The sequence below is a fragment of the Eublepharis macularius genome, chromosome 13 (assembly GCF_028583425.1).
Source record: "Eublepharis macularius isolate TG4126 chromosome 13, MPM_Emac_v1.0, whole genome shotgun sequence".
NCBI classification, from domain to species: Eukaryota; Metazoa; Chordata; class Lepidosauria; order Squamata; family Eublepharidae; genus Eublepharis; species Eublepharis macularius.
The window spans coordinates 4,624,376-4,649,504 of NC_072802.1; the positions used below are offsets into that span (position 1 = coordinate 4,624,376).

Consider the following 25,129-nt stretch of genomic DNA (forward strand, 5'->3'; position numbering starts at 1 on the left):
TTGCCCTCTTTTTTGTGATGATTGGCTGGCACACCCTCTCCTCTAAGTGGTTTATCATTTAAGCCTTGATGGTTGTTTTTAGAACGCTGGGACCACGTTGGTCAGGGGTGGCCTGGGAAGCTAATATGGCCATGGAAAGGGGCAGCAGAGGGTCTCCTCCCACCACCCCTTACCTGATGGAGCCCCCAAGAGGACCTCCACCTGCACCCCACACAGCTATTGAGCCAGCTGGAAGGGAAGCAGCGACAGCCTGGGGACACACCTGGCTGAAGGAGGGAGAGGCCCACCGGTGCGGCTGCCAGGGACGAATCCTTCTCCCCACACCAGAAGCACTTCAGCCCAGGTGACTGCAGAGGCTTGCCTGTCTTTCCCAGGTCTTCCTGCCTTGCCTCCATTGGGTGTGGCAGGACAGGCTCTGCGAGGGGTTCAGAGAAGGAAGATTGACTAGTGTGTCTTGATGAAGGCATGTTTTCAAAAGGAAGAACAGGCAACACAGCATTCACTGTGAGTGGGGAAGCAGCCCACTTCTTTTTTGTTGTACAGTTTAGCATAAAATTTGTAAAAGGCTCTACTAATAGCCGTCTGTTCCAGATATACTTTATTATCCTCACATATTTTATTTATTGTCTTCTTCTTCTTTCTCTTCTTCAATTGCCACACCAGATATTTCCCAGGTTTATTTGCACCTTCAAATGACTTTTGGTTCATTCTCTTAAGATTCCATTCCAGTTCTTTATTATTCATTGCCGTCAACTGCTCTTGAAGGATTTAAAATATCCTGGTATATTTTCTTTTTCCCTGGTCTTTTCTTTAGTTGCATTTCTTTGGCTTTTATTTTCTCCATAATCTCCTGTCTCTTTTCCTCTCTTTTTTTCCTGGCTCTTCCATTTAAATCCATTAGTATGCCTCTAATTACTGCCTTATAGGTATCCCATACCTTATTGGTTGGTACTTCTCTATTCATGTTGTGTTGTATGAAGAACTTAGTTTCCCTTCTCAACATCTCCATATTTTCTCCCTCTTGTAACAAGTCCTCGTTTATTCTCCATCCTTTCCTTTTAGTTCTTTTCCCAAACTTCCACATAATTGGATTATGATCTGAGCCTACCATAGGCATTATTTCCACATCCTTAGTCCAAAGCGCTAAGTCTTTTAAGGCCCAGATCATATCAATTCGTGATAACGTAGAATGTCTCGCGGAGAAAAATGTATATTGTCTGCCTTTGGGATTCTGTCTTCTCCATACATCTTCCAAAGTTTCCTGTTGCATTAATGCAAAAAAAGTCTTTGGTAGTAATCCTCTTTTCTTTTGTGCAGTTGCTAATTTTTTATCCTGTTCCAAATTTGTTACTCCATTGAAGTCTCCTGCAAGAATTATCTGGTCATAAGAAAGTTCATCTAATTGCTTCCTCAAATCCTCAAAAAAGCTTTCTTTTGCTCCGTTAGGTGCATAAATTCCAATCACCAACACTCTCTTTAAATTCCATTTACATTCCATTGCTAAAAATCTGGCTTCCACATCTCTCATCACTAGTTTTGGCTGTAGCTCCTCTTTTATATACAATACCACTCCCCTTTTTTTCTTTTTTGAGGCCGCTACAAAGTCATTGCCCAATTTATTCAATTTAAGGTATTTTACATCCTGCTTTCTAATATGAGTCTCTTGCAAGCACACAATATCACATTTTTGTTTTAATAGCCAGTGGAAAATACTTTTCCTCTTATTCGGTGAATTAAGTCAATTTACATTCCAAGATAAAACTTTACACTCCATATTCATAACCTTGTTGCTGGTAATTCCTTTTCATTGTCCCTCAAAAACTTTTCCATTTCTAGTTCAGATCTGATGCGCTTTTTCACTTCTCCAAATTCAAAGGACATTCCTTCCGGTAATTCCCATCTGTACCTTATTTTCATGTCCTTCAGTATCTGGACTAAGGCTTTGTATTTTTTCCGATCTAGCAACACCGATCTAGATAGCTCCTTCATAATAATAACCATCTTGCCATCAACCTCCAATGGTTCTTGAAATTGTTTACTCACAATCATTTCTCTTATATTTCTAGTCGTAAATTGCACAATCACGTCTCTTGGTAGTTTCCTTTGGGTCGCAATTCTTGAATTTATTCTGTACACCACATCTAGGATAGCCGCAGTTTCCTCCTCCTCCTTCCCCAGGTATTCAGCTAACACCTCAGTAATCTGTTCTTGGGCCGTCTTTCCTTCTACCTCCGGCAAGCTGCGAAACCTCAGCTGCTTCTCCATATGCTTGCTCTCCGCAACTGCCATTCTTCCCCTCATCACCCTCATCTCTGTTCGTTGCGTGTCTGCAAGGGTCTCCACTGCATTTTCCACTACATTGACTCTTTGCTGTGTCGCCTGCAGGTCATTTTGTATTGTTTCCATTCCCTTCTTCACTTCTGCCAGTTCATTCTTTACTGTCTCTTTAACCTCTTTCACCAGCTCCGGTTTCATATCCTTGTATAACGGAGAAATTATATAACTAAAATAGAATGAATATAAGTAAGGCGGAAAGAAATATATAGTAACATATAGAATATAAGTTAAATTGATTGACTTATGATGAATATATATTGAGTTTACAGAAGCACTTAGAAATATGTAGAGTATGGGCCAAATTGATTGATTATTTCCGGCAGACAACTGTATAATGGAGAAATTATATAATCAAAATAGAATGAATATAAGATAGAAGGAAGTAAAGAGCAACATATAGAGTACAGGTTAAATTGATTGACTTATATTGAATCTATACAGTGTTTATAGAAGTACTTAAAGTTATGTAGAATAAGAGAGAAATTGTTTGTCCCATATTGACGAGATTAGAATGAATAAGATAGAATATAGAGTACAAAAATTAGACAAATGATTGTTATTATTAAAGAATATATGCCAGGAATGTAATACTTAGTTGATAAGTTAAGTGGGAAAGGGAATAGAGATAGCACTGTGTTATAATAGATAAGCTTAGAAGAGAGTGAAAACATATGCTTAATAGAATAAAAAAAGTTTGAAATGAGTGGATAAGGGGTTGGAAAACTGTTGGAAGTCAACAAAAGGGGGGGAAAGGGAGGGGGTTAGAGCTGGAATATTTAAAGGAAATTGATTGTAATGGATATTATAGTGATTCCTAATCCAATAAAAAATTTTAAAAAAAAGCCCTGCTCATGGAAAAATCTCTGCATATAGGAAAATAGAAGAGGGGGAAAGATTTGTGCAGGAGAAGTTTATTGAAAACTGGCAGCCCTTTATTTTGACTATTGGAATAAACATAAAGCTAACAAGCATGTATGAAAAAGGAAATCTTGAAGTATATCTGAAGTAGTTAATGGTCAAACAGATGATCTTCTGGACATGCAGGAGACAACACTAATATTCCTGCTGCTGTGAGTAAAGATTTTATTAAAGGCCACATTATTAAGACATCTTCTGATGGAGAAGAAGGAGAATTAGACTCCCCTTTCATCAACACTTACAGATTAGGAAATTCCCTGCAAATTAGAGTCCCAGATGAATATTTTTCAACCCTTGAGTGAACTCGAGCGGCTGCCAGCCTCAGAATTACGGGTGCTGAAGGCTTCCACACATTCCTCGTGTCGTGCCGTGCTGCTGACACTGGGGACGTTCTGGGATTGCTCCACCACTTGAGAACGATGATGTTTGTCTACTGGAAAGGGAGGATGGGGAGTTTTATGTAATGAAACCTTACAACGTGTGCACATTGTTAAAAAGCAACCCAATGATACACACTGAGGTCTGATTTTAGAGAATCTATTTGTCAGTGCTGCAATAACTGTCTGCTTCATGTACCTCGGAGTAGTAGGTTGTTGCCCATGAAAAGCCACAATTGGTTAATGTGTAGAATTTTTTGTTTGATATTGCCAGACATGCCCACCATTAGGTCGACTCTGGCAGGAATGCCCTTCTTGCAGCAGCCTTCAGGAAGGTGGCCCCTTCAGTTCTGAGAGTAGCTTAAATGCTCCACTATTCCCTGAAATGTATTGACAGTCGGGCTGAGGACAACCTAGGGAAACAAAGTCCTGCCCCTCTAACGGGATGCTATTTACCACGAGCTGTTCTTTACCTCTGTGCTCGGAAAAGCTCTGGCTGCCATTCCCTTAGATTAAGATTCCGTTAAAGGAACAAGATGTTTTCCTCCAGGCCAGTTGACCACCCAAATCACAAGATGTATAGGTCTGCACCATTCTTTTGCGTCTGCCCACTGCTTAGCTGGTAAGAGAGCAAACCCCCTTCTCAGGGCTTTTTTTCTGGGAAAAGAGGTGGTGGAACTCAGTGGGTTGCCAGCAGAGGGGGCAACTCTCTTTTTTTTAATACATTTTTTATTAGTGAGTGGTAAAACAAAGAAAATTTTGCAAATTTGACACAAATAATCCCATTCTACCCCTTGCTCTGTCCCCCACCCTTTTCCTCCCCCCTCTCTATTGACTTCCAACAGCTTTCCAACCCCTAACCCTTCTTATTACTTAAATCTATTTCATTTATATTTCCCTACCAACTTTAATTCAATATCTCTTATTCTAAGCACATTCTTATTTTTTACATAACCTCTATCAAACCTAGAGACTTTTCGCACTCGGGTCTTAAAGCGTGTCTGTACCTGTTCCGCATCCCATGTTTTTAAGGCTTTCACATTTGCAAGCAGCTCATAGGACGCAATGCCGCTCTTTTACCCCATTACTTCGATTTTTCTCCCTGCTGATATAGCCCGATGTTAATTTTTAATCAGCCGCCCAGTCGGCGCAGACGCGATTAATGCCAATGTGAACGTTTTGCGGCGCTCCCCGCTTCCTCTTCTTTTCCTTGGTCGCTGATTGGATTTTGTGAAATTAACCACACCCACATAATAGCTCTCTGAACTCCTCTTTTCCGCCATTTCTTTGGCTGCACGTCTCTCTTACGACTCTGAGATACTTTTCCTTTGGGTGGGACCTGCAAGGGATGGGGGGGGGTTTAACTTCATTCCCCTTTCTCCGCTTTATGTGCTCTCTCTGTGCCCCAGCGCGTTCCATGCGAGCGCTGCCTGTCTACTCTTTAAGCCAGGTTGTTTTCCTCCCCTTCTCCTCAGCGTGGATCAATTTTCTTCTTTTCTCTCCCTCCCTCAAGAGCGTCTCTCAAAACGCTGTCAGTCAGAGTGGCGGGGCTTTTCTTTCATGCCCCCTCTCCACCCTTTCAAGCCAGCGAGAGAGCGTGAGGTGGGGGCGGAGGATTGGGTGGCGGGGATGTTAAAGTTAGATTACTGGTGTGAGGGAAAGGGAAAGAGAGAGAGGCGTACACACACACACACGCACACACACACAGGCTCTCAACTTCACGCAGCCAACTTGCTAAGCTCAGCCAAATTGTTCCGGGCTCAAGAGCTGCTGCAGCCTCTCCTCTCTGGAGTGTGTGCGTGCATCCCCACACGAGGGAATTTCCAGCCCCTCAGAAAGCACGCCAAGCCCCGGCTCAATGCGTCTCAGCAGAGCCAGAGGCAGGTATGAGTGTGCTCCCCCCCCCCCACACACACACCATGCAAAACCGCTGGGGAGGCAAGTCCTGCCTTACCCCGGGAAGAGTAAGGTGGGAGGGGGTGGTTGAAGGGGCACCATGGGAGGAGGCTTGTCTGTCCTATGACCTAAGGCAGGGTCATTATCACGCATGCTCAAAGTTAAAAAAAAAAAAAGCTGACGTGCACTGTGATGCACCGAAAGTCCGAAACTGAACAGAGGCTTCCAGACAGAATCACAAGAGGCCAAATTGAAACTGCTGGGAAGTGTGAAAGGATCAGCGCCAAGCCGATGCCACTGCGGTTGCTAAAAAAAGGCGCTTTAAACTGTGAGTGTGAAATATCTCCTACTATCAATATAGTTTATCTCAACTCAATATAACATACTAATATAATATAATATATAGCAAAGATCACCCTATCTCTTACTTTAAACTTATTCTGTTTCTTTTCTTTTCAGCATATACTCCATCAAATACACTATCAATATAGTATATATCACAATAATATATTATATATATGTTGTATGCTATGCCACCAATGTAGCATAGCACACATCACCACACAACACAGCCCCATATTATGTTATATGTAGAGTCTGATCTACTAACCCATTGTTTTATGTCATATATCGTATATAGTATACCTCATTGAGATATCTGTTTACCCCTTCTCATTATCCCATATACTCAATGTAAAATCCCCTTAAACATTATATAAGCTTAGATTATAATTACATTCCCCCTAAATGGTAAGATCCCTTCTCTCTTGTCATTACAACACTATTCTTTAAAAATTTTCAAACTGCCACAGTTCTCCTTTCACATCCCATTTTTTCTCTAAATATTGTTTCAATTTCCCCCAATCAGCAATATATTGTCCTAGGTCAAGATCTTTAAGCTTCCTTGTCATTTTGTCCATTTCTGCCATGTACAGCAATTTGTAAATCCAGTCTTCTACAGTTGCTATTTCTTGTGTCTTCCATTTCTGCGCATACAAAAGTCTTGCCGCTGCTGTCATGTAAAATAACAATGTTCTGTGCTGCATTGGAACTGTCTCCATTCCCAAGTTCAGTAGCAACAGTTCTGGGTTCTTATTTATTTGTATTTGTAAAATCTCATTTATTACTTCAATTATTTCTCCCCAGTACTGTTTAGCTACTTCACATGTCCACCACATATGATATAATGATCCTTCATGTTTTTTACATTTCCAGCACTTCTCTGACATATTGGTATTTCCTAGCGCAATTTTCTTTGGTGTTAAATACCATCTATAAACAGAGGGGGCAACTCTTGGCAGGAGGTGATGCCCCTGGTACCACATGTATGTGTGCAAAGTGCACACACTCCCAGGACCACACAGTGATATCACTTTGGGTCAACTGGAACAAGGGGGGAGTTTTTTAAAGTTTAAATCGCCCTAGGAGAAAATGGTCACATGGCCAGTGGCCCCACCCCCTGATCTCCAGGCAGAGGGGAGTTGAGATTGCCCTCCGCGCTGCTCAGCGGCTCAGAGGGCCATCTCAACTCCCCTCTGTCTGGAGATCAGGGGGCGGGGCCACCGGCCATGTGACCATTTTCAAGAGGTTCCGGAATTCCGTTCCACTGCTTTCCTGCTGAAAAAAAGCCCTGCCCCTTCTCAATATCACCTAACCTCAATAGTATATAAGGTTGGACAGCTTATGAATGCACCCACACTATTACTGTGGTTTATACAGCCTCATCAGAAGATGAAGTGCTTGACAAAGTGCCATCAACAAACAACAAGGGTCCCCTGCCCCAGAGCTTGCGAGCTGAGGGGTTCAATGGTTATTTGATAATTGGAAAAAATACATAAAGAGATTTTCAATGCTATCTGGCAGCTCCAGGAGCAGAAGAAAAAAGTGAAAGAATTAAAGCCTCTGTTTTCCTCCATGTTGTTAGAGGGAGGCTTTGGACAGTTGTATTAATGTTACACTTGCACAAGGTGAAAAGATGGGACTAAACATAACAATGGATATGTTGAAGAATATTGCTTACCTAAGAAGAAATAAACTTCTGAAAAGTTTTTTTGTCAAGTATGCAGAAAGCTGGATCTACTATATTCCAGAACTAACTACAGTCCAGAATAAAGAAGGGTCAGTAAAAATTGTACCTTTGATGAGTATCTGAACTGGGAAAGATGCCTCTGCAGCATCAGAGAGGAGCAGTTTCTACACGAGGGAGATTTATCACTAGTCATTGAGCCAAATGATTCGTTAAGTTGTTTAGTAAGTTTCCTGGACCCTACTCCCTTCCGCTGCAACAGCTACAGGGGGCTGCTTTTTAAAGGCCTGCGGGGGTCCCATTTGGCTCATGGCCACACCAAGGACAGAGAGCCTCTTGACGTCCCCCCATGTTATTTTACCAGGCTGAGATGGCCCCAGGGCTATTTATTTATCCCACTTTGGAGCTCCAACATAATATGCCTTTTGGCCTAAAACTCTTCAGATTTGTAGCATCTCAGAGACTGTGTAGCCACAGGCCAAAGATCTTAATTCAACTGTAGGTGTTTCCATAATATTAACTTAAAGCAAGGGTGGATTAGCCATTTACATTCCTATGAAAAACCACGATGGACTGCTGCCCTAGCCCTGTTCCACCCCAGACAGTGGCCAACAAAAGGAGCACGACGACACCTTGTTTTGAACCTTGAGCTTGGTACAGCCTGCCAGGAGGAGAACAGGTGCAGCAAGGCCTGGGTTCTCTAGGGTTGCCAGCCGCCAGGTGGGCCCAGAGATCTCCTGGAATTTGAACTAATCTCCAGACAACAGAGATCAGTTCCCCTGGGGAAAGAGGCAGCTTCAGAGGGTAGACTGCAAACTCTGGTGGCATCCAAACTCTGCTGAGCTCCCTCCCCAGATACCACCCTCAAATCTCCAGGAATTTCCCAGCCTGGAGTTAGCAGCCCTAATCCTGCTGGCCCAGGAGCAGCCTGCAAGGAGGGGGACAGTGGCACTTGCTTTCATCTGCTGCCAGCCTAGCCCAGGATGCATGTAGTCAGCAAGGAAGAACGCAGGCATGGAGGCACTCAGCTTCACCCTGTGGGAAGGAGCATGGGCACGGCAGCACCCAGACAGGTCAGTGAGTAGGAGCACAGGTACAGTTGCGCCTGGCTTTGCCCACTCAGCCCGGACATGGTGCAGCCAGCAAGGCCCAGTGGTGCCTCTTCTCTTCGGCTGGCTCCGCAGGCCTCTCTCAGGTGAGGCATGTGTTGCAGGTCCCCTCCTGGCACTCACCTTTTGCAGTTCCCAGTGCAGTGCGATGGTATCACTCATGGGTGTAAGTAACATCACCGCTTCCATGGGAAGCGAGCCTGCTGCATGCTGTCCCAGAAGGTTTTTTGCCTCCTGGGCCCATTCCCTGGGGTCTTTTCCCCCCACTGGCCAGGTGAGTGGGGGGAGGGAGGTAGAGGATGGAAGTGGGGATCGCCCACACCAGCCGGGGGATTGGCAGCCCTAGTTGTAGGGGGGGCACTTCGGGAGGGGGGGAACGGCCATTTTCTAGGGCATTTGGAAATCTTCACGTTAACTTTGGGAAGCTTAATCATTTTTCAAGATGCTGTTGTATCTGAACACAAACAAATCATACCAACAAGATACTGTGGGTTTGTGCTGATGTGGTTGCAACAAGAAAAATGGGTGGCAGGGAGTAGATTTTGCCAGTGCAGGTAGATGAGAAAGTTATCATGAATGAGACACACAAGCTCAAGTAATGTGTTACCTGAACATAAAAGTAGGCTAAAATTTATCAGGCCAAAACTGAAATCCAGAAAACGAAAGTTGCTGGTTACTCCAAAGCAAATTTCCCAGTATTGGGAAGCTGCGTTGCTAGTGTCGAGGTAAACAATGCTGTGCATAAGCTCTTGTTCACTGGTACACCCAAGATTATAACACCCATCCCGGGCTTAGCAGCAAGTGAAAAACAGTGCAATCCTATGCAGAGGTCCTTCAGTCTAAGCCCATTGGTTTCAGTGGGCTCAGACTGGAGTCTAGAGGGGATTACTCTGTAAATCTGGATAAATGTTATTTGCACTACAGGATCACATTAACAAGGGTCTGAAGCGATCATGCAGGAATAGCTGCTTAGCAGAGCAGGGATGTTTGCCAGGATTCACGAAGCCGTGCAGGAAAGTGCAATTTCCTCTTCAGGATAAACTTGTCTGAGCTAGGAAAAATAGAAGTGGTCTCAAAAGCCACATTTCAAATTGTCCAGAAGCTTACTAAGGCTCCATGGCTGCCCCTGGTCTTCACAACCCTTTCCCCTTACTCCCAGAGCGTCAGTTTTTCACTGGGTATAACAGCTGCCCCCAACAAATGTGGAGGAGTATTTCCTGCTGAAAGGGTTGCTACTTCTAACACTTTTTACTGCACTGCTGTTTAAATGCTCAGCCTACTAGCTGGATCTCCTGCTTCACTTGTACTAACTAGACTGGGGAATGATCTATCATACTTTTATGATTTCGTGCAGAGAGGCAAAGCCTTGCTCTCGAAGGAAGGGGGGCCTGAGCGAGAAGTCGAGCAGAAGAGCAAAAGCAGAGCAGGCCAATGGAAGCCAGTTTGGTGTCGTGGTTAAGAGTGCGGGACTCTAATCTGGAGAACTCGGTTTGATTCCCCACTCCTCCGCTTGAAGACAGCTGGGTGACCTTGGGCTAGTCTCAGTTTTTCCAGAGCTCTTGCAGCCCCACCCACCTCACAGGGTGTTTTGTTGTGAGGATAATAATAACATACTTTGTAAACTGTTCTGAGTGGGTGTTAAGTCATCCTGAAGGGCAGTATATAAATCAAATGTTGTTGTTGTTGTTAATGCAAACTGGGCAAATGAGGGGAAAACAGGATCCTGGAGGGCAAAGAGTTCAAATTCCAAGTTTCAGGAAAAGAGGCAGGAATTCAGAATGAAAGAAACCAGGAGACTAACATACGTACACGCAAGCCTTGTATGTGGGTTTCCCAGAGAGCTTTCCAGCCACAGTTGCAGTCAAAGGGGATGAAACCCAGTTAATGAGCCAGAGAGAGCTTTGAGCCCCCTGAGGACCAGAAAGGTCCTGCTGAAGGAGTCAGTCCTGATGCCATCCAATCCAGCTCAGTGAAATTCAAACTAAATGTGGACAGGAATCCTCAAACAGCCACTGGTTTTGACTTGGTCTCCTTGCAAATAAGAGAATAGCGGGGGAATTAGCAGCAAGGAAGATGGTTATGTGAGAGGTGGTAACTACGGGATCTTTTCCACCAATTTTTACAGAGTCCCTTCCCAGATAGCAGACGAGGCCGGTGCTTTAAGTTCAAAGGGCAATATTTTATTAAAAGAGGAAAATGCATACACACACACAGGGATTTTTTCTGGGAAAAGAGGTGGTGGAGCTCAGTGGGTTGTCCTCAGAGAAAATGGTCACATGGCTGGTGGCCCCGCCCCCTGATCTCCAGACAGAGGGGAGTTGAGATGGCCCTCCACACCGCTCAGCGATCTCAACTCCCCCCTGACTGGAGATCAGGGGGCGGGGCCACCAGCCATGTGACCATTTTCAAGAGGTGCCAGAACTCCGTTCCACCGCATTCCCGCTGAAAAAACCCCCTGCACACACACAGGAGTAAATAGTAAAATGGTTACACACAAACAGAGTCCTGGTAAAGCTGTGTTTTTTTAAAAAAATTAACATTTGGTGTTTAAGTCCATGTCAGGAGGGGCTGTGGTTCAGTAGCCACACATCTGCATGGCATGCAGAAGCCCCAGGTTCAATCCCCAGCTCCTCCAGTTGAAGGATTTGACAGTAGGAGATATGGACGAAGTCTGCCTGAGACCCTGGAGGGCGGCTGCTGGTCTGAGGAGACAACGCTGATCTTGATGGACCGAGGGTCTGATTCAGTATTAGCAGCTTCATAGGTTATAGAAACTATTTTGTATGTGTGCATTTTGCACAGCTTTATGGGAGGCATAGCCGGCGCCCCCCCCCCCCGGTCATATTACTTGACCCAACTAACCCTGATCCCGAGGGGGAATTATGTTCACCTCCTGCCCTGATGTGGATTTGGATTCAGCAACCTTTACTGAAACTCCTGCAAGGCAAGGAAACGACACTCCACACACGGCCACCTCTGCACAGTTTCTCCATTGCTGCTTCTCTTGGACCAAGGTCACCTGTCCAGATCACAGACTCTGCTCACAAGTGATCGTCACTGTCAAATACAGGATGTCAAACATCAAATATGATGGCCATGAAGTTTGTGGCATTCCTAAATACAAGCATTAGGGGAGGCAACACCATATGGGGCAGGGGCAACAGAACTCCATATGGCTTACTGCAGAATAAACGTGGCTAGAATTGAGCTCAAGGGGGGAGGGGCATTCTACTGGCTGGGCAGTACCAATATGCACTGCAGGGGGGGACAGCCTCTCCTTGTTTGTTTGTCTGTTTAACTCTTCAGTCTCATTTTCTTCTCCTACCCAGATACCAATATATATACAAATAGTACAGTGTAAATTCTGAGAGGGGTGTGTGTGTGTGTGTGTGTGTAATTCTTTTTCAACCTCCAAGACAGAAACCGTTCGGCCAGCCACCCAAAGCCAGGAGTTAATGATCTAACCTATATACCCCTCCTCCAAACGTGAAGATGTGGGCCCGTGGAACGGGGCGGGGGGACAACGGAGAGCCCCTTCTCCCATGGGTCTCGCAAGCTGGTCTCTCTCTGCCTTCATGGCAATTTCTCCAGTACCATTTTGACCAGGGGAATAAGCGAAGACGGTCTGGGGCTTCTTCACACATGAGTCATGGATGGCCTCTTGTTATGCTTGTGTCTGATGATTGTTGCACATGTGTGAAGAAGATGTCCTCATCTTTATGGGAAAGGAAAAAATAAGTCTCAGAGAGAGGTCTCTAGAAGGGGGCAGGAACAAAACAAATTGTCCTCGGTTGCTGTTTCCCTCCCCTGTTGCACAACAATTCTGTTCAGCTGAGGAAATTTGCTTTGAGACTCCCGTGGCCTTTGAGGAGCAGCGGGTAGTGATGGGAACCAGCTGGCAAGGAGCTTATTGGCTAGTTTGAAAACTGTTCCCTGAAGAAGGGAAGGTGGGGAGGGAGGCCGAAGTGGAGCGATTAGCTGGCTTTGTTTTCTGGCACCCCACAGCTGCCCACTTGGACGAAGGCCACTGGACATCCTGTTTTCCGGGGGCCCTGTGCTTCCCTCTGTGGTCTTCTGCTCTTTCTCCCTCTCTGGCCACACGCAGCTGCTGCACAAGGGTGAAGGTAAGGATCCAAAGCGCTCCTTTTTCCTTAGTGCTATTCGCTGAGACGGTGTACTTGGTAGCAGAGGGGCATAAGGATTTCCAAGCAGATAAAAAAGGAGGCTGGCAACACTGAGCCCCTTGGAGGGGGGACCGCAGAAGCAGCAAGCAAAGATTTACAGCCGAGCACTAAGGACTGTTTCGGGAGGTGCGTATGAGAAAACAGGAACATGTGAGAGGCAGGAGCGGACTGGCACATGGGATGCTCGCCTTGCGCAAGTGCTAATGCTCCAGGGACGTACGTGGACCTGCGGTCGTTTCCTAGCATGTCTTTTCCATGTGTTTTTAGTTTTTGTTTTTAATGTCTTGTTTTAATTTGCGGTATTATTACATTGTTGTTTCCTGCCTTGGGACTGGAGTTAGGATACCTGAGATAAAAGGGGGTTTATAAACATTTTATATAATATTAAATGAATAAATATGTCATCCTACACAGAACTGCTTTTTATGCCTTTTTAATATATCAAGTGCTTTCCAGGAAGAAAAATAATCTTTTAAGAAGCCTGTTGAAGTTTGCCAAGCAATGAAAGACCAATAACCAGTCTGATTAGGGAGCAGGCGAACTCAGCATCAGAGCTGTGTTCTCATGGCAGAAAAGAGAAGAGGAGAGTTTCCAATAAACCCACGTCTCGGATGAAGGAACTGGCATTTCCTCTTTAGGAAAAACGGCAGAGGGGTTTTAGGGAAAGTGTGGCGCACGCGCACACACACACACACACACACACACACACACAAAGGAGTTTCAATAAAACCAGCAACATTTCTCTTTGGGGTTCAGCACAACTTCAATTTACCACCAATTTTCAATTAAATCAGAGTTTTGAGGAAATTTTGAAGGCTCAGGAGAAACATCCAAATGGAGGCCCAAAGAATTTTACCCAAAGCCTTCAAATGTCCACATGTACTATAAGTCAGGCAAACAGCAATGATCCCAGTGTTGCTACAGCAGAGTGGTTAAGTGGATGGGCTGTAGGGGTGTGCAAGCCAAAAAATTTCGGCTAAAGCCGAAAGCCGAAAGAAGAATCTCTTTCGAATAAGCCGAAAGCCGAAACGGCCAGCTGTTTCGGCTTTCGGCTCTCAGCTTTGTTTCGGCTTTCTTTCGGCTTTCGGCTTTCAGCTTTTCAATGGGAAAATGCCACCCCTGGCAAGACAAGCCTCCCCCAGCTGTCAGTGGTAGAGATGAAAGCAGAGCACCTACTTGGGGAGGCCATGAAATGGCCCCCCCAAGTGGGAGCAGGCTGAGCCTTGGTGGGGGGTGGGAGAAGGGTCCCTGAGGGCTGGGGGGCATTTTGCATGCAAAATGCCACCCCTGGCAAGACAAGCCTCCCCCAGCTGTCAGTGGTAGAGATGAGAGCAGAGCACCTACTTGGGGAGGCCATGAAATGGCCCCCCCAAGTGGGAGCAGGCTGAGCCTTGGTGGGGGGTGGGAGGAAGGGTGGGAGAAGGGCCCCTGAGGGTAAGGGGGCATTTTGCATGCAAAATGCCACCCCTGGCAAAGGAAGCCTGCTTCTGCTTTTTTCCCCATAGGAAATAATGAAGAAGATGAGCAGCAGCATGCTAACAATATGCTGCTCCTTCACTTTCTTATGGGAGGATAGGGGGACCTGCTTTGGGGGGCCATAACTTGGCCCCCCAAAGTCCAATCGGTCTGAAACTTGGGGGGTTTTTAGAGAGAGGTTAGAGGAAGGTCCCCACCAATTTTGGGCTGATTCGGTTGGACAATGCCTCCCCCAGACGTCCGGGAAGACGGAGGCATTTTCCCATTGAAAAGCTGAAAGAAAGCCGAAAGAAGCCGAAACGTTTCGGCTTTTTTTCTTTCGGCTAGCCGAAACGTTTCCGCTTTCTCCTAAACGTTTCGGCTAACCCGAAAGAAGCCGAAACACTTTTGTTTCGGCTTTCTTTCGGCATTCAGAAAGCCGAAATGCACATCCCTAATGGGCTGTGAATCTGCACTCTGCTGGCCGAATCCCACTACTGCCCCGAGCTCAGCAGGTGGCCTTGGGCAAGCCCCTCCTCTCAGCTGCAGCTTCCGGGCTATATAGTGGGGATAAGAACAACACTGACCTTGTCCACTGCTCTGCATAGACACTCGTCTGTCCAGAAGAGCGGTATATAAGTGCAATTATTCGAGTCTTTTGGGTGACAAGTGAAAGTAGACTCTTGTGACAAAATGCCAGAAGTGTGAGCTGTGAGTCATCCCCCACAGACATACCAGGGTTGCCAACTCCAGGTTGGGAAATTCCAGGAGATTTTGGGGGTGAAGCCTAGAGACGGGGGGGGGGTTGGAGAGGGACCTCAGCATGCTCTAATGCCATAGACATCACCCTCCAAACTGGCTATTTTCTCCAGGGGAACTCATCTCTGTGGCCTGGAGATCAGTTGTAATTCTGGGAGTTTGGCAAACCTGCTCCCAGCCCACAAGCTAATACTGCGCCTCTGCCAGGAATTAAGTGGGTGGTTGAGAAGCTCAATTCCCAGTGTTCATACACACCTGGAATTATGCCAGTTTGATTTATCACTGAGAAAATTTGGAGCCAAAATAGAGCTCCACCAAGCAGTGTTATCCTGGTACAGCTCAACAAGGATCAAATCTGAACCCGGCATTGTCCCAGGTTTCTTTTTAGCAAAGAGTTCTTCAATTTCCTCCGGCAAAACCTTAGGCCAAAGGGGTAATCGGTCTGGATTTTCTTCCACGTGATTAACAGGTGTTGATGAAGAATACAGTTCAGAAAAATGAAGTTTCCAATGTTTGGCAGGAATACAGAAGGGAGCTGTTATTTCAGTGCTAAACACAGGGGTTACCAATGACCCAAATTCCTTAGGGTCATTGAAGCAGTCAATGAGTTCCACCCTTTTATCCACAGTGTTCAATACAGGGGTGGGGACGGAGAGGAATAACTCGGCAATTTCTTCCTTGGATGGGGTCCCTGGCCCCTGTCACCTGGCCCTGTGATGACAGAACCATCACCATCTTCCGAGTTGCAGCTAAGTTTAAAAGGCAAGGGAAGGAAGGTTCATGTCATTAGCTGGGGAAGAAGCTGGAGGGTTGAAGTGCGCATTTGACATCCCCTGGGCCTCTAGGGAGGGATGTGGCTCAGAGGGACATCACATACGCAACGTTCCAGGCCCAGGCTCCGATAGCAGGTGCTGGGGAAATGTACCAGATGTGACCCAATCACACATGAGCTGTCCTCAACTCCCATACGTGCAGTACTCGGTTTGGATCAGGGTGTGGAAAAGGGGCTTCCTCCTTCCCTTTGCACTGTTTTGCCAACCGGAAACAGTCCCTGGGGAAACGTACGTGTTCCCTGGGAGACGAGTGGGGTTCTCCAACAGGCCAAATAGCAGCCGTGGGACTGTTCCAGGCAATAAACTGGTGTGGGAGAGGGAGGCTGAAGCCCCTTTGCCACAGGCCCCAACAATCCCTCCTGAATCAGATGCTGCACTCATGCCCAGGAATCAAGGTGCTCCGTCCCAGGTACACCTCATGTGTGACTCTGACTTGTGATGCAGGGCACCCTCCATTCGCTGTGGGCACTGGTGAGGGCAGAGAATTGGTGCCTGACTCCGAGAGCTCCTAGACTGAAGCCACAACTGTTTTGAGGCTGGTCTGCCATGGACCTAAATTCCTGTAATTATTCATTTCTATATAAAGAGCAAAGTCCGGTAGCACCTATAAGACTAACAAAATTTGTGGTAGGGGATGAGCTTTGTGAGACTTAGCTCACTTTTTCAGACACAGCTAGAATGTATCTGAAGAAGTGAGATGTGGCCCATGAAAGCCCGTCCTCTACCAGCAGTTCTGTTAGTCTTACAGATGCTACTGGACTCTTGTTCTTTTCTACTGCTACAGACAGATGAACATGGCTGCCCATCTTGATCTATATTCATTGATATGTACACCGTTAAGCCTTCTGTTTGGGGAGCTTGCCTTTAGACCAGTATATGACTTTCCATTTGTGTGTGTTTTACTGATATTTTGTTGTCTTTTTCATGTTATTTTATTATTGTAAGAATAATAAGAAGAAGAATAACGTCCGATTTATATACCACCCTTCAGGACTACTTAACGCCCACTCAGAGCAGTTTACAAAGTATGTTATTATTATCCCCACAACAAACACCCTGTGAAGTGGGTGGGGCTGAGAGAGCTCTGAGAAGCTGTGACTAGCCCAAAGCCACCCAGCTGGCTTCAATTTGAGCAATGGGGCATCAAACCCCAGATTTGGGGCATCAAATGGGGCATCAAACCCCAGCTCTCCAGATTAGAGTCCCGCGCTCTTAACCACTACACCAAACTGAATATTAGAATAACCATGGCAATGGGGGTTGTAAACAGAAGTCAAGTATGCCTCCAACAGACAGGCTTTGATGTAGATTTATATGATGTTTTTGTGGATATCTTTGACAGAGAGCCAGGGGGGTTGGGTTCTCTTTTTGCAAAAGAAAGGTGGTGAGACATGGAACAAAAGGTGCCTCTGATACACCGGTTTTGTTGTGGATTTGATACCTTTAATAGAGTGTAAGGTGGTTTGGGTTTTCTATTTGCAAACAAAGGCCGGATAGAAATACAAAAATTAGTACAAAACATTAAACAGATGTAATTCTTAACAAGGGGCAGAGGAGGCCCTGCTCTGTCCTCCCAACTTGTCCCGGTAAACAGGGTAAAACCTGGTAAAGGATGCTATGCAAGGTGCTAACCAAAGGACAATATTTCTATGTATGCCTTGGAATCTGCAAGTTCCCCTTTAAAGCCTGGCTTCAGCGCCAAACCTGGAATGTCCCAAGAAACAAAGACGACAGGCTGTTCCTGTCAACGATCATTTTTGGATGGTTCCCCTCATGACAATCCTAAGGATTTTCTGGTTTCATTTGGGGAAGCCCACTGTCTGACGCATGAGTAAATGCTGGTAGGGGGTGCATGGCTCTGACAGGAGGACTTAAGATGGAGAGCTCTCCGAAGGTCCCTTTAGATCTGCGCTAGCAAACCTGCCTGTTTCTCCAGCAAATAATGGCTAAAGTCTTTGTCCATCTGGACTGCTGCTACCTCGTGTTTGACAGTGAGACATCTGGTATCATTGGCTCCTTGGAAACTGCAGTGTGTGTGCGCCTGCTGGCCATGATGTGCCAACACACCCTGTGGCTGCAATCTCAGGACCAATGGCTACCGTGTCAGTCGGTGCATGTCTAAAGGGAATGAGGGTTGCACAGCTGTTGTGTTTTTGTTGCATTAATGAAAACAAGAGAATGATAACAGTTGTGTTCTTTCTGTTTTCCCCAGGTCATTAAGAGGGCAACATCAACCCAACAGCAAGATGGAGGCCTCTAAAGAAAAGATTGTCTTGAATGTCGGAGGCCGCAGATATGAAACTTACTCCAGCACCCTCAAAACCTTCCCAGGGACCAAGCTGTGCCAGCTGACAGAGCCCCAGGCCCAGGCTGTATCTGACTATGACCCTAACACCAATGAGTTTTTCTTTGATAGAAGCGCAAAACTGTTTGGCGATGTGCTCAATTACTACAGGACCAGACACCTCCACTGTCCTGCAGGTGTCTGTAGGGCCCTCTGGGAGGAGGAGCTGGCCTTCTGGGGAATCCCTGAGGCACAGCTGGCCCCCTGCTGCTGGGTGAAGCTGAGCCACACAGAAGGCCTGCAGGAGGACTTGGACCTCAGGGGCAACAAGGACGATACCAATGAAGACAGCCTGACTCTCCTGGGCCAGGGAGAAAGGAGGGATTACCACTGGTGGGCTCGGTGGCAGCCCAAAATGTGGGCTCTCTTTGAAAAGCCCTATTCCTCTGCAGGGGCCATGGTGAGGAATGCTTCTGCATGATCCTAGCCTGGGGGGGAAGAGCTGCCAAGGCCCCGAGGGTGTACAACTAACACAGGGCACACCCCAGGAGCACATGGCGCTTTGCCAGGCTCCAAGGGCTCTCCTAATCTGATCATCACCACAGCCCTGAGAGGGAGGGCAGGCTGAGACAGCCAATGAGCTTCAGGGCCGAGGAGGAAGTTACGCCCAGGTTTGCCCCACCCAAGTCCAACACACTCTGGCTGCCTCACACCACAGAACTAGCCCCAACACGGCAGACTCCTACGCTTGTAAGAACAACACACCGGTGCAGAGCTAGCAGAAGGTGCTTGGCAGTCGGTTACGTTTGGCCCAGACACTGGACTGCCACGTTGAGCCACCTTCTCTGTAGTCACAAGAAACTCGGGTTCCATCCTTGTGGTTTCTTGGAGTCACCATGGCCCCAGTACAAACTTGGCGACCCCTTGCCTTCAAGAGCTTCTGCCCTTCTACCCACCAATTAAGTACTCAGCTAAAATGAACCAAGGGTTGCTTGCAGGCCAGAGCCCCAAAGGTACACTTGACTCTCTGGGATGACAGCGCGCAAGTACAAGCTCACAACCCCCCCCCCAGATTTCTTCTGCCACGGGGAGCCAGAGGTCCCAAAGCACAGCGCTGCTGCCCCTGCCCCACTCGCTACAGCCCCTGGCCTGGCCTCTGCTCGCTTCACCATCAGCCCCTAGAAAGCAGAGCCGCAGCAGCTGGCCCGGCAGAACCCGGGACAGCAGGAGCCTTCATGTGGCTCGACTCCTCGGGCTGAGCAGGAGCTCTCAGCCTGCCAGCTATTTTTTCCATGCAGCTCTTTATGAGGGGCAAAATCTAGAGAAGCTTTCCACAGTCACGCTCCTGTGTTGATTTTTTCCCTGTTCCCTATTAAAACTGCTACTCCCATTTTGATAACGTAGAGCTGAGCTGGAAAACGAACCTTACCCTAACCCTAACCTTACCCAGAGCTTTGCAGTGAGTCTGAGGAAGGAGCCAGGCTCGAGCGGAAGCAACCCCCTCCCTACCTTGTCCACTGGCCCATCGGTCAGATCTCCCCAGAACCATTACAGGCACAGCATTCCTAACAAATGGCCGCGGGCTCAGCCTGGAATAACTCTGCATAGGCTTGCACAGCACATTTCCTACAGAGCTGCCCTTGAGGACAGCTCAGAAACTAAATTGGTGCCAAAACCCCAACAACTGCAGCTTACACGCTGCTGGGAGGAACCAAGAGGGCTCAGGCTCCCTTGATCTTATGATCATTACATTGGGTGCCTCTAAATTTCTAGATTGAGTTCAAGATGCTGAGGCTTACTATTTGTCGAGGAGGTACTTTCTGATCTAAAAGTGAGCTCTCAGAGAAATCCTAAAATTCCTCTCTCCTAGAAATTTGGGAATGACTGAGCCAATAATAAAGGGATGGAGGATGGAGCTCACCCATCACTACTTGAAGGTCTAAGTTGTTGGTCTCAGGTTCAGATTCTGGCAGGTTTCCCCCATCCCTAGCCACTGGTGCACTCCCCCCCATGTAGGTCTGGAGCCCTCAGAGGCCACAAGACCACCCAAGCACCTGTGCTCCCCTTTGGCACATCATGATATGGGGCTGCAGGCCGGACCGCAACAGCAGGGGGCATTCTGAAGTGGGGCTCTAAGGGGAATATGATGTCGGGAGGGGGTGGCTGAAGAAAAGCAAGGGTCCAACATGAGTTGAAGCTCACTGTTCTAACGGGTTTTCCCATCTCTTTGCAGTGCTTGATGGTAGTTTCCCTCCTGTTCAATCTTGGCATCCTCATCCTCTTTTTTGTGGAACCAACAACATACATTGAATTTGACCATTATAACACCACCAGAGATTACAACATCTTCCACGTTGCTCTGAAGCCCTCTCTCCAAAAGGCTATCAGCTTGCTATATGTAGAGCTTTTCTGCATCCTCTGGTTCACATTTGAGTTTTTTATGCGACTCACATTCTGCCCAGATAAAAAGAAATTCCTCACAAACCTTCTGAATGTGACCGATTTCCTTTCCCTGTTCCCGGTTTATACTGAGCTCTTCTTAGCCACCCATATCAATGAAATGCTGGACATCTTATCCTGGCTGGGTTTCTTCCGTGTGCTCTACATAGTCAAACTCTTGAAGATCTTCAAACTCCTGGAGACCCCCCTGATGTTGAAAGTGCTGCCCTTCACATTCCGGTCCATCTTGAAAGAGGTCTTCATCCTCATGATGATTTTTACCTTTGAGATCCTTTTCTTCGGTGCCCTCTGTTATCATGCGGAACTCCAGGAACCAGAGACACAGTTTGATGGAATGATCTCTTCCTTTTATTGGGCAGCGATTACGCTGACCACTGTTGGCTATGGAGATATAGTTGTCGTCTCTTCATTTGGCAAAGTAATTGCATGCTGTGCAGCAATTTGTGGCATATTGACCATCATCTTTCCCCTCCCAATCTTTTTGATCAAGTTCCAGGGTTATTATGCCACTGCTGTAATGAAGGAGAAGATGAAAAGCAACAAGAGGAACCATTAAGAGAGCAGCAAAGCAACATCTTTCCTGCTTTTTATAGGACGAGGAAAACCCTTCTGAAGTGCTTATGCTACCACAGCACAGAAGCTTTAGCTTAGCTGATGCAAGTTGTATTGTACCACCTTAAGAGGTAGTGCCGCTGCACCTTTTTCTCCTAACAACAGATGAACATAATGAAAGTGAAGCAGAAACGGAGAGACGGGGCATTCTGGGGCCTCTTGGAGTGTGAGTCACTAGGCAAACCGAAGGAGTTGTGTCCGTCAGAACCAGCGTTTCTTGGGCAAAAGGACTATTAATGTTGGGCAAAAGGTGATAAGGTTATATTCCCCTTTATCAGCACATGCAGTTTTGCTTTAACTAGCTAGGTTTATTACTTTGGAGAGCAAGACATACTTTCCCAGGCCAATGTAAGCAGGTTGGTTGTATCTTCCATGGCTGAAGAAGACCCACAGCAAAAACCTGTCATCTCTCAGCTCTCCGAAGCTGTCTCTGGCCCCCTGCCAGCAGATGCAGCCTGGAAGCCGAGGAGCAGAGCTTTGGCTGACTCCGTACTGGAAAGCCGGCGGGGGGAGACTTGGCTCTCTACTGCAAGAGCCTTGAAGGAATACGGATACAATGGCAGAAGATTATTTATGAGGGAGGGGGGTAAGCTGCATACTTCTAGGAGCTACTTAATTTTTTTCTAAAGCTTTGGAAATTGTAGCTTTGTGAGTGGGACCAGTCACAAAATGGCAGCGTATACAAAAATAATAGCTGTCAGAGCTAGATGATTTTAAAGGATTGTTAGGAATTCATATGATTGTTACACTGAAGCAACAAAAAAAAATACGGCCAGATTGCAGCTCATAGCTTTATCCACGAACAACACTGTAATCGGGGTCTAGCATTTCACGATGTGCTGCGTTAGGGTTTCTTATTGTGTGCTCTGCGGACATGGGTGGAACTGACAGCACATTTTGGAGACGTGCATGTAAAAATCCTCACATCCATCGTTTTGCACCAAAGCAGCAGTAGGGATCATTGCATCTGCGATTCTTAGTATGTGGTCTGTGGACATTGAGTTGATCTGTGGCTTGATGGAGGATGGAGAGACATTCTGTAAAAAGACAGGATCCATGAAGATCTGTGCAGATACAACTTTTTCTATTTAAAAAATTGCAAAAGGTTGAGTGTGGGGAATACTTAATGCCCCTTCCCTAAGAGTAAAGGTTCTCCTGTCATGGCCTCCTTTCCAAGACAGATAAAGAGGAGAAAAGCTGCTTGGGTCACTTTAAAGGGAAGGATAAAAAAGTGGCCACAGCAGCAACCTGGACTTGCCTGGTGAATGGGTGGCTGGGCACTCACGTCCTGCCCATCCCTGTTTTATGATACAGGCTGGTCTTATCCTAGTCAAAGCATTTTCTGCTTAAACATGCCATTTTGCACCTTAATACTGAATGTACGTAACAGAATATAAATTCTGTAATTTAACATTGCTGTTATTGACAAGTGATAGAGTCAGCCAGTTAGCCTTTATTATAGCACTCACAAGCCATACTGAAGCAGAAAACACACTGTTATTGTACTGATTTCCTAAAATGATACCTCTATAGGCATCATCATCAACTTAGTACATCTAACAATTTAAGGGTTAGAATCTGAGTAAATTATACACAGGACATTATCTCAGCCTGTATTTTCAGGCAATGGAAACTTGGGTACATAGACAGTCATTCTTTGGTCAACTCCCACCAATAAAATTTTGAGTCTTCTGCTCAGAAAATAGTTTTATATCAGCCAACACAGGTTCCAGTAAATTCAGGCATGCTTGGACATAAAATCTGCAGTGAAATAACACGCGAGCCAGTAATTGAATCAAGTCATCAGAATGGGGGGGGGGGGGAATCTACAAATTGATGGAATGTTATTTATGTTGCTGCCATCAGTGCAGAGAGTGGCATGTTAACAGAGCAATCCCAAACAAGGTTACACCAGTCTAAGCCTACTGAAAGAGCCCATTGAAAGAGTAAGGATTGCAGGATTCGTTTTCGTTTTCTCAGCTATGTCGGACGCTCCTCTCAGCAGGTCTGAGAGGAAGCGCCCGAGCACCCTGACCGGGAGGCTGATCTGCGAAGATTAGCCCCCAAGACTCCCAGGCGGGGAGGCAGGGTCCGGGACGCTGTGGAAAGAACCCCCCGAAAATCAATGTGGGGGGTAAATTGCCCGTTTGTCCCTATGGAGGCCGGCAGATGTGCGCGGCGTCTCGAGTGCTGCTGGGCTATGGAAAACGGCAAAGAACAGAACTAGGCGGAAGCCTGCAAGTAAGCGAATCCCTTCTGTTATTACAAGCGTACGCGAAGGAGTGGTGGGATCTGAAGCTAAGAAGGCTCGTTCTTCCCCTTCGCTGAGTTTCAGAATTTGGGCTGGCGGTCCCCCCCCTAAAATGGCAGCGAAAAAACAAAGTCCCGCTCTGGGTAAGTCAATCTCGACTATCCTGAAGGGAGAATCGCTCGAGGAACTGGTGCGCAGGGCGGTTGTTGAAGCCATAAAACCCTTTGTTGACAAGCTGAACGAAACAGATCAAAGGGTGGGCTTTATTGAAAGCGAAGTGAAAACCATTAAGGAAGCAGCGGGGGGGCAGAGAAGGCTGCCCGGGAAAGTGCGTCACTCGTGAAGGCTACGAAAAAAGAGTTAAAGCTGGTGGAGAACCAGCTGATCGGGCTACAAGTGGAACGAACGCAGACAATTTTGCGCCTCCAGAACGTGAAAGAGGAGGAAAATGAGGATTTATGGGGTCTGGTCTCGGAACTACTGGCGACACCCGCGAGGACAACTAAAGAAGAGGTTAAAAGCGCCATTTTGGAAGTCCGCCGGGCTTCTTCAAAATATGCAACGAAGCGTCAGCTGCCTCGCGAGATCATCATCGATTTTTCATGTAAAAGGATCCGAGACACCGTCCTATACCATACAATGCGGATTTGGACTTTTTGGGTAACAAAGTTAAGATACTGAAGGACGTTCCATTTTTAGTTCGGAAAAGACGTTTTAAGTATAAAAAGCTCGCAGCTCTTCTGAGGGAACGTGGAATAAAGTACAAATGGTTATTTCCGGAAGGAATCTGGTTTAGTTACAAAGATCGAACCTATAAGATACTATCAGAAGATCAACTAAGGGATTTTGAGGATAAAAATTCGGAATTTCAGTGTACCAAGCAAGAAGAAAGGGAGAAGTCTGAGGAGGGGGGGGGAGGAAACGAGCACTGCGGCAGCAGTTGCTCAGAGAGAATTGCGTCCGGGACCCAGGAGGGGGAGGAAAACTTAATTTGAATTTGATTGTAATTTGTATCCTGTATGATCAACCACTCCATCATTACTCTATTAAGCTATTTCTTTACTATGGCAGTATGAAGGGAAAGCATTGAAGTGTAGTGTTTAGTGTTTAGTGTTTAGTGTTTGTAGGTTACCCTCCCCCTTTTTTCCCACCCTTCCTTTTTCTTTCTTCTCCCCTCTTTTCCTTCCCTTGTGTTATTGTAATCTTTTGTAGTTACTGTTATTGTATGTTAGGTATTGAAAAATAAAAAAATTTCAAAAAAAAAAAGAAAGAGTAAGGATTGCACTGTAAATCTAGCTAGTGTAAAAGCACGGCAGTATCTTGGAACAGTTAATATTGATCAGGGCTTTTTTTCTGGGAAAAGAGGTGGCAGAACTCAGTGGGTTGCCCTTGGAAAAAATGGTCACATGGCCGGTGGCCCCGCCCCCTGATCTCCAAACAGAGGGGAGTTTAGATTGCCCTCTGCGCTGCTGAAGCGGCACGGACGGCAATCTAAACTCCATTCTGTCTGGAGATCAGGGGACGGGGCCACCAGCCATGTGATCATTTTCACCAAGGGTGATTTAAACTTTTAAAAACTCCCCCCTTGTTCCAGCTGACCCAAAGTGACATCATTGGTCCTGGGAACA

At 46.4% G+C, this 25,129-nt stretch overlaps 1 protein-coding gene across 2 annotated transcripts; it reads left to right on the plus strand.

The window, feature by feature from the left end:
* Positions 1 to 12,715: 12,715 nt before the first annotated feature.
* LOC129341636 (potassium voltage-gated channel subfamily C member 1-like) lies at positions 12,716 to 24,874 on the plus strand. Of its 2 annotated transcripts, none has more exons than XM_054996917.1 (3): positions 12,716 to 12,787; positions 18,107 to 18,638; positions 20,412 to 24,874. In XM_054996917.1, exons 2-3 carry the CDS (start codon positions 18,141 to 18,143, stop codon positions 21,192 to 21,194), a joined length of 1,281 nt encoding a protein of 426 aa, XP_054852892.1. In that variant the 5' UTR covers positions 12,716 to 12,787; positions 18,107 to 18,140; the 3' UTR covers positions 21,195 to 24,874. The 2 variants fall into 2 exon arrangements, with proteins under 2 accessions (XP_054852892.1, XP_054852891.1); XM_054996916.1 differs by lacking the exon at positions 12,716 to 12,787 and adding an exon at positions 12,982 to 13,063.
* The last annotated feature ends 255 nt before the right edge of the window (positions 24,875 to 25,129 follow it).

Excerpts from the sequence above, each read along its gene's own strand:
- LOC129341636 (XM_054996916.1), top strand. The coding sequence starts at position 13,023 with ATGGGATGCTCGCCTTGCGCAAGTGCTAATGCTCCAGGGAC. Across the intron at positions 13,064-18,106 it reads AGTGCTAATGCTCCAGGGAC|GTCATTAAGAGGGCAACATC; the intron begins GTACGTGGACCT and ends TGTTTTCCCCAG. Across the intron at positions 18,639-20,411 it reads ATTCCTCTGCAGGGGCCATG|TGCTTGATGGTAGTTTCCCT; the intron begins GTGAGGAATGCT and ends ATCTCTTTGCAG.